The 9,472-nt window shown below is 38.1% G+C and overlaps 1 protein-coding gene across 2 annotated transcripts; it reads right to left on the reverse strand.

The window, feature by feature from the left end:
• Positions 1-5,016: 5,016 nt before the first annotated feature.
• Positions 5,017-9,434, reverse strand: rab34a (RAB34, member RAS oncogene family a). 2 transcript variants are annotated; one of them, XM_010773779.1, is made up of 12 exons: positions 9,059-9,434; positions 8,833-8,876; positions 7,978-8,094; positions 7,801-7,892; positions 7,645-7,713; positions 6,904-7,005; positions 6,751-6,815; positions 6,552-6,603; positions 6,386-6,467; positions 5,654-5,744; positions 5,186-5,293; positions 5,017-5,098 (listed from the first exon to the last, which is right to left on the reverse strand). In XM_010773779.1, exons 3-12 carry the CDS (start codon positions 8,050-8,052, stop codon positions 5,031-5,033), a joined length of 804 nt encoding a protein of 267 aa, XP_010772081.1. In that variant the 5' UTR covers positions 8,053-8,094; positions 8,833-8,876; positions 9,059-9,434; the 3' UTR covers positions 5,017-5,030. The 2 variants fall into 2 exon arrangements, with proteins under 2 accessions (XP_010772081.1, XP_010772088.1); XM_010773786.1 differs by having other exon boundaries at positions 7,645-7,710; positions 9,059-9,433.
• Positions 9,435-9,472: the final 38 nt, after the last annotated feature.

The following is a 9,472-nucleotide window of genomic DNA, read 5'->3' on the forward strand; positions in this document are numbered from 1 at the left end:
CAAAGACACAAACATTATACATTATATTTTTATTTTACCAGGATGCAGTGACAAAAATATTTGGGAAGGATTAGCCTTCCCTAGCCTACAGTACCCGCCGCTCCTGAGGGGAAGCAAATACAGACATCACACAGCTTTAGGTAGCAAAACACGGAGATATGCTCACCTTTTGCTGTTATTCTGATCAAAAACGAGAAAAACGCGGCTGAAGGTTAATCCATAGGTTAATCCAATGTGTCTGTCACTTTGAAAAAGTATTGATAATCCATAATTCCATTTTTATGTCAAAAACGGAGTTTTCATTAGCTGTTAATGATAGCTTCCAGAGTGAATGACAGCTTCCTGTTTTGTCTCCTTGGATACGAGTCCAAACAACTCACAGACTGCACCGGGCGCTGACGTTGGCGCCTTGTGACCATCAGATTTGACGACGCTGATTGGCTGAAATTATGTTTTGGCGGCATAGTTTAAAGATAGCAACAGTCAGCTGCTGCTGCACTGGTTGAGGGCTTCTCTCTTAGCGCCCAGACGACGAGAGAGAGAGAGGGTAATGATACATGGCAAGGCCAGGCAGGAAACATGTGACTTATCAGTAACTTTAGACATCGTAACACAATTTTAAACGATATTTTATTGTAGATTATACATTTTACTGATACCAATTATATAATATTTACCTTGTTCATTAAAAATAAAAAATATTTCTTTTTAAATATTTCTTTATTTTTCATGTGGGAAGAGGTGGGGCGGCGCCCCTAGCGCCCCTATGGGCCGGCCGCCACTGGTAGTACCCAGAGTCCAGTAGAGGGCGGAGCCTGTGAGAGATATAACAATTTGTTTGCATTGTGTGCATTTACTGTCCTTGCTCTGCATTCAGGCTCTAACAAACTGTCTCAAATACCTTCTCAGTCCATTCCACGGCGACACCATTGACCTGGTTGCTGGGATAGATGCAATGGGATTCATTCTTGGTTGGAAAACACTCCAATTCATTTTAAGAAGGATATAAGGCTAGATTAAAGGCAATCACACGTGTTACCTCATCTCTGATTTCAGATACTAACATGTAGATACTTTGACTTTAAATGGCACATAGCACAAGGCGTGACAATAGGTGAAAGCACTCTTCCTCCAATTCACACTGAGGGTTAGCAACATGGTGATACATTCTGAGACATATCAGTGTGGATGAATGTTTTTGTTTTTTTCAGGTGCTTCTGTTGCCACCGCCCTTGGAAAAGGTTTTCTGGTTTTCCGCAAAGCCGGTCACCTGTGTGGCAACCCAAAACCAGACATACACTGACTACACAGGCAAAGAAAGACTTTGGAAGTAAGATTGGATGTGCTAAAACCAGGTTAATATTCCTCTGCTTTTTACCCTTTAATCATATCAGTTATTTCTCTTGAGGAGATGAATGTTTTCCCAGCTGCCATGTTTGGAAATCCCTGGGGTTGTGAGAGCTTCAGCAAAAAAAAAGCCACACAACTGTTTGTGAGTTTTGACAAGGATATGTATCAGTTTATGCTATTTGCAAATAATCGTTTTTATAATTGGATCATTTCCATTTAAAATACAATATACTTGTTAAATAATTCCTTAGATCGCAACTGGCCCAAAATCTATGTCCTGAAATACTTTTGTAGGTGATGTAAGTGTAAGAGCAGCTTCAATGCACCACTGTATTTGTGAAATAAATTACAGAATTCGAACCAAAAAAATTGAAGATTAGTTTTACCAGATTATAACATATATATTGTGTAAAAAACAAAACAGATAAGGAGTTCATTTTTACATATGACAAGTATGAAATCCTTACATCTGCCACAACCAAATAAAAAAAACTGGCATTATTGCTTTAAAATTACTAATGCATCCTTGTGAAAATAGTTATCGATTATGTTGACATAGTAATGACACCAGACATGACCCAGATGATATTGTCCTTTTATTCCCTGAGACACGGCACCCTCTAGTGTTAATGTTAGGTGTTTCATCTTGGACATCACAAATAAATAAAGTTAATGCCAATTTAGAGTAAGTCTTGTATATTCGCGTCGGGCCGAACCGCGCCCCTTAGCTGTGATATAATGAGCATATACCACGGCCTGAAGTGAGCTATTGCTTTTATAAAACGGTTACCAAGTGTGGCAATATGAAAGAAAAGTACACACTCTAATTTAAATAGTTTTTATTTGTAAATAATGATGTTCAAAATAAAATAGTCCCTCCGTTGCCTTCTGCACAAAACATAGTGCAAGGTGGTTGCTATGCAACAACACTAACAGCAAGCGAACATATTAGACAGAGAGCGTTGATCCATTATTTGGCTGTTTATTTACATTAATGTGTATGTTGCTGTTTATTGTGCATCCACTGAAAAACTGTCCAGCATCAGTAGCATGGCTTACGTGGTCACTTGTATAGGTTGAGGTTGTTCGAGGCTGTTGCTTGGCGTGGCGAGAATATTGCTCCACTTTCTCCGGTCCCCGAGATTGGGCTTCCAGTAGCTCTGGAGAGAGCTTTCGCACCTGTGGCCACTAACGGTCATAATTTCTCTGCTTTGTTTCAAGACCCGCATCAGAAAGCTTTTGAATGGTGGTACTTTTCCAGTTGGTCTACCTGCTCTTCACGTAGCTCTGCATGTCGTAGTTTAGGTGCTTTTTTTTTCTGGAGATAGGCACTGCTCAATCCACTCCTCCATACTATAGTAAGACCCCCCCGGAGGTCGAAGTTAATCTTAAATGTTTGCATTTTATGCTTTGTAAGTNCACGTAGCTCTGCATGTCGTAGTTTAGGTGCTTTTTTTTTCTGGAGATAGGCACTGCTCAATCCACTCCTCCATACTATAGTAAGACCCCCCCGGAGGTCGAAGTTAATCTTAAATGTTTCCATTTTATGCTTTGTAAGTTTGTTTCGTAACGGAAGAAATTTAAATATATTTATAAAACTGACAAGTCAAATCAAGCAATCTGATTGGTCGATAGCGTTTTTGCGGACCTCTTTGATTACAGATTTGAAAACATCGTTGCTTGCTTTAAAAGTAGCACAATTCATTATGTTAAACCTTCAAAAGTATCTAGATATCCCTGCCCTAATGCCAAAGGAACTGTACACTGAATATGTTTTGCCGTTTGATGTCTATGTCTGGACCGCTGCGTCAAAAAGGAGGGCTTCTGCCCCGTTACTTCTCCGGTGCTTTCTTGTTCCAGGCAGTTTGTTTCTGCAGGCAGTTTGCTTTTCAGCCCAACGGTATACTGTTTTTCTCAGACGCGGAGGGATACTGACTTGTTGTGAAAAGTAACTTACAATTCTACCCGTGGTAGAATTGTAACTGGAAGCCCAATCTCGGGGACCGGAGAAAGTGGAGCAATATTCTCGCCACGCCAAGCAACAGCCTCGAACAACTTATAGGCTACAAGTGACCACGTAAGCCATGCTACTGATGTTGGACAGTTTTTCAGTGGATGCACAATAAACAGCAACATACACATTAATGTAAATAAACAGCCAAATAATGGATCAACGCTCTCTAATATGTTCGCTTGCTGTTAGTGTTGTTGCATAGCAACCACCTTGCACTATGTTTTGTGCAGAAGGCAACGGAGGCACTATTTTATTTTGAACATCATTATTTACTGATAAAAACTATTTAAATTAGAGTGTGTATTTTTCTTTCATATTGCCACACTTGGTAACCGTTTTATAAAAGCAATAGCTCACTTCAGGCCGTGATATATGCTCATTATATCACAGCTAAGGGTGACGCTTCGCGTCGGGCCGAACCACGCCCCTTAGCTGTGATATAATGAGCATATACCACGGCCTGTCGTGAGCTATTGCTTAAATAATGAATACACAAAATATCCCTTTAGGTCCGACCAAAAATATTAGATATTTCCAAACCATTTTTTTTGTAACTGTTTTGGAAAACTATTATTTGAAATGTATTTGTTTATGTATTACTATAATTTGTTATTAGTTAAAGAAAAGCCTTTGGTTGGACGATTAGAGAGCGATGTTAATGTTTGCTTTAATTTAAACATGTGCTTGTTCATCTGTATGTATTCACCACATCAGTGCTTTTTATAATGCTGTTGTTTGCTTTGTATTTTGCGCCTGATACAGTATACAAAACGTTTATCCATGTCTTATAAAATAGAATCGGTTTGTCAGTGAAAAATGTTTGTAAAAAAATAAACAGATCATTTTACATGCAGTTGAAGTATCTAGATTCCTTCAAAAGTTTTAACTGAACAATACATTTGCATTTCTTACAACTTCAGTAAAAAAAGATTTATATATGCATATTCTCCTTTGCTGATATTGCTCAAAAAATAAGTACCAGCATAAACGTGTTGTAAATGTTTTAACACAAGCTATACTAAATAACTGCTTGAAAAAAAATACAACATAATATAATTACTTTTCAAACATATATATTTATTACATGTTAAACATACCATGAATAAAATATTTGTACCCACTGTTTCAGTTGTTGATAATATAATTAAAATGCAATCATTGATTTGATTTTAAACAAGCAGAAGTACCTATGAAGCAAATACTGTAGATTAAAAAATATCATGTTATTTTCCTGTGATCTATTCTTATGTCCTACATTAAGGTTGGGAAAATCTATGACATTATGAAAACACTTGAAGTGCCACATTAAAAAAGGCCATTTAGCATACTTTAGTATTATTGTGAAGAAAAATCTATGAAACAAACTACAGCAGCTCAAACTGATTCTTAGCATCCACACTCTCCCATGTTAAAAAAAAACAACCACAGTCTCTCTTTGGCATTTCTGCAGTACCAGTCAGTTTTGTGTAATTGCTGTGTAACTTTAACGTTCACGAGCAACACCACAAGAATCCACATCCCACAGAGGAAAACTATTTCTAGGCCAGGAAAAACTGAACCCACTGATGTTAGGAAGTAGAAACTCCAGCGTCCTCGTCCTGCTTTCACCACAGAAATCCCTCCAGCCTTTTTTCTTATTTTCAGTCTTTACCCCCTTCAAACCTCCCTACTGACAGCAGTTTGGCTGTTTCTTCTTTGTTGAAGCATTCGCATTGCTTGGCGTGCTGTTTATCCCTGGAAAAAATTGAAAGCTGGGTGTTAAAACTACTAGACAATGATGTGATGGTTTTTATGATCAGAGAGATGGGTTTTGATACTCACTGACTATGCCCCCAATTTGCCTCGGCCCACTCTTCTCCAACTCGGCTAGAACGTTGGTCTCGAATGCCAACGATGCAACTCGAAAGAAAAACTCTTTGACGTTTTCCCCTACAGCACCGAGGGAATTTAGATCAGTGATGGACTTGGATAGTTAAATAAACGGCATGCTCCTCAATGAAACTGCTCCTTACTACATGTTTCTTATAACAACGTATTGCTTCTTCTGACAAACACAAAATAAAGCCCTGTTACAAATCACCACTGTTGTTCTTGTAAATGGAAAAACGTGTAAAAGGCATGTTTTTTTACAGTAAATATTACCTCCAAATGAGGCAATACAAAATAAATATGCAGTATGGCAGAAGAAAATTAAAGACCCTCTGCTGCTTTACACCCCAAAATCAGACTACCCACCCATTTCTGAACCCACACTGATCAGGTTAATGTATTTAAATATAAATTGCTCACCTGTCAGCGAGGACACAGCCCAATACTCTGCTGTGATCTCTTGTGCTAATTTGAGGGCGTCTTGTTCAATCTGAGAATACTGAGCAGGAGACTGTCGGAGAAACCAGAGCAGACAGTTGGGCATAATCTCAAACAAAAAATTTGCTTTATGTATTATTCCTTAAATCCATAAAATGTGAAATCAAGTTAAATATGGCCAGAGCTCTGGCTTCAAATTGCTTGTTTTTGCCGACTGACAGTCAAAACCCAAATTTATAAAGTTTTCTTTCTATATTTTAAGTACTGTATGTTATTCTACAGCAAGGAAGTGACTCAAGTACAAGAGAAGCACTCCATGAATAAAAGGTAAATTACTGATGTGTTCATCTAATTTGTTATCATGTACATAATAGACAAAAACACTAAATCTCAGTGTGCTAATACCTTCTATGTAAAAGTTGCAGTAAAGTCAAAAGAGAGACACATTTCAAGTAGTTCAACACAAATGACAAACTTCTTGAAATGTGAGTCTGCATTTAACTTCCCACCACTGCTTAAATACAGTTAGTAATGTCTAAGAAATGTCTGCAGCCTCTCTCTGAAACCTCTCGTGAAGTGAAGGTCGGGGGAAGCTACATTCCTGAAGTTAGTGTCGGACGCAAATGCTTTGTGCTGCTGGCAACAATCCAAAGTATTTACATTCGTTTTAAAAAAACACATTCACAGGCATGTCCAATTTAAAAGAAAACATACGCTCAGGTCTTTCTTTGTGCCCACGATGAAAAGCTGGACGGCGGTGGGGTCGTTCTCTTTCAGGGCGTCTTCCAGCCACTGCCTGCACACAGAACAGGACAGGTTAAAGTCTTCCAGCTGGGACAGAAAACTGTGCCAACTAACGGCTCATAATGAATGAGCTTACCTCACATGGTCCAAAGAGGCGATGTCAGTTACATCAAACGCAATAATCACAACTGGAAGGAAAGAAAATATTACATCAATAAAATGTTTAGGAGCCACAAATTCCAGTAATGTATTTACAGCTTCCTTTTGTCCCCTGAGAGAAGACATTCTTGAGTACATTTCTTACTAGTCCCTTAAGAAACACACAAAGCCCTTACTCTGGGCTCCTCTGTAGTACGTAGAAGCAATACACTTGAACCTCTCTTGGCCTGCAGTGTCCCAGCTGGAAGAGAGGCAGACATTCAGGCAATGTCCCATCACACAGACTCAGTTGTTTGTTTTGTTTGAAATAATGTAGACATTAGACTTACAGCTGTAGGCTGAAAGGAACACCCAGCACCTCAAAGCGCTCCATCTCAAAGTCCACGCCGATCGTTGCCTTGTAGTTTTTATCAAAAGCATCCTTGCAAAATCTGTAATGACAAAATGTTTTCATTTCTAATCTTAAATCTCGCATTGGATAAAAGCGTCAGCTAAATGCAATGTAGATATTTCTTTCACATCAAAATATCTCAAAGCAATGCTCTGCAGATTTAATTTAGAAAATAGCAATACCAACAGCAATAGTTTTAAATTCATAATTGAACTTAAATAAGATAATACAAGTTTTAAAGTTAAATTACTAAGCCTTTTAGAGTTATATTAATAAAAACATCACATTATTAGAACATTTGTATGGATGCTTAAACATGTCAGCAGAATTTAAATGTTACCGCTTTTTGAGTAGTTTAATCTTTATCACATGTTTTATTTATGAAGAAAGTTGTAAATCCAGCTTGGATAAATGTAGTGCAGTAAAGATGAGTTGTAGTTGAGTCCATGTATAAAGTGGCACAGTTGGAATTCTTAACTAAAGCAAAATGACATGGTACAGTCCTTATGTAAACCTACTTGGTCACTTTCGACCAATGTCTATTACAGTGTTCATTTATTTTAGATTTCAATCCTGTTTAATAATTAATAATATTCACAGGAGGTACAGGTCCTCTGAGGTATTTTATTGTGTGAATTATTTATTCCCAGAACTGCTGCATTGACTGTGTTGAGCTTACCTATTAATCAGACAGGTTTTCCCCACAGCCAGGTCACCCACAACAATCACCTTGGAGATTTTAAATCTGCTGAGAAGAATAGGAGATGCAACAAGTAAATAAATGCCACAAAAACACCTCATCCAGCGTCACATGGCTGCTGGTTCCTGTTCTCACCCCACAGTGCCGGTTCGTTGCTCCTGACATGCCGTCTTCACTTTGTTGTTGAAATCCTCCTTTGTGTGGAAAGCAGCCTCTTTCCTGAAACACTACAAGAGACAAAGAAGCATAAGCGAGGCAGTTTCAGATTGATGGTGGAAAACTAAAGGCTCTAATGACATTAAATAATTTTACCTGAGGGAGCTGAGCAATGACACGGTCCTTTCGAACAGGAGGAAGAACACTCATGGCTGAAATTCGGACGGACATGAAGCTTCGAGGTAATTATTTATCAGAGGGACATGTGGTGAGCTAGACAGAGGGAAAAATACATGTTTGTAAAGTGGTTTCTCCATCATATGAAGGCTGCTGAGAAGTATTTGTAGGCCCAATCATCAGGCCTGCTGTCACCAATTTATATGTGAAAACCCCAAAATGTACTTTTTCTATTATTATATTTTCTGGTTTTCTAAGTCTGTTGTCCAAAAAGATGATGTGAAAACATCACAGGGGATATTTTACATAAATCTAAATAAAATAAAAAGTTTGTAATCTATAATGGAAATAATCATCAGCTGAATTGCTATTTTCAACTGTGCTCTTTTTTCAATGTTGTTTCTGTTGAGTTTGTATGTTGTGTTGCAGCAAAATGTGTGTTACAATGAAAATCAGTTCTGAACTTAACTGTACAGTAAATATATTTTGGCATAACAATCTTATATTAAAAAGTCCGGTTATAACATCAAAATAAAATACTTTGAATTACTCTATTTAAACATTGAATTAACTCCAGTTCCATTCCTCTGCCATCTTTACATGTGTTTATTTACTCAGGCAACCATAACAGACTGTACCCCCAACACACAAATCTCTCTCTCTCCCCCACTGAAAACACTACAGCTTACTGGAAATAAAGACATAGGGCCAGGCAGAGACCCAAGTCAAACCATAAACTGTAGTGAGAGAAAATATTTCTAACACACATTGTACAATAAAATGAGCAGATGCAGAGCCAGACCAGACCATTGTAATCACTGCTGATCCACTTACTGTCGAGATCTGCTTTAATCCTCTAGTTCATCAAAGCTCCTGCCCTGAAGAAGAAGAAGAAGAAGGATAATTTGGTTACGACAAAACTCAAAAGCTTTTTTTACGTTCAAACATCATCCTAAGAATCGTACAATCTCTGTAAAGTCCCAAATTAGAAACATATATAAGTTAAAGTAGCACACACGACTACATTTTACTTTTAAAAACAACGTGTATGGTCTTGTACCTCCGACGGGCTCTCCTCTCTTCTGAGCCTCGGTTTTGACTTTTCCTCCACAGATGCTTCTTAGAGTAATGTAGACTCCTGCAGGCTCATTGATAAGCATTAAAGTGGTATTTTATGGAGATATGAGCTTAAATCGGTCCGCGGAAGTTGAGTTGAGAAGCAGACTGAAGCCGCCGCTGCTGCTGACTCAGATTTTCTTTTCTTTCCTCCCAGATGTCCTCTGCCCTGCTGGAGGAAATGAGGAATACTCGGGAGAACAAGGAAATAAAAAAAACTTTTGCATCTTTACCGTTTCCTTCCTTCATTTTATGTTTGTTTGCCAGTATAATTTTGTTACTGTTGTTACACGATTTCATATTATTCAACTTGTCTGCATGTGCTTGCTTTTACAAAATAAAGGGGGGGGGGGGGGAA

The sequence above is a fragment of the Notothenia coriiceps genome, unplaced genomic scaffold (genome assembly GCF_000735185.1).
Source record: "Notothenia coriiceps isolate Sejong01 unplaced genomic scaffold, NC01 NC01_scaffold00000339, whole genome shotgun sequence".
Classification (NCBI taxonomy): Eukaryota; Metazoa; Chordata; class Actinopteri; order Perciformes; family Nototheniidae; genus Notothenia; species Notothenia coriiceps.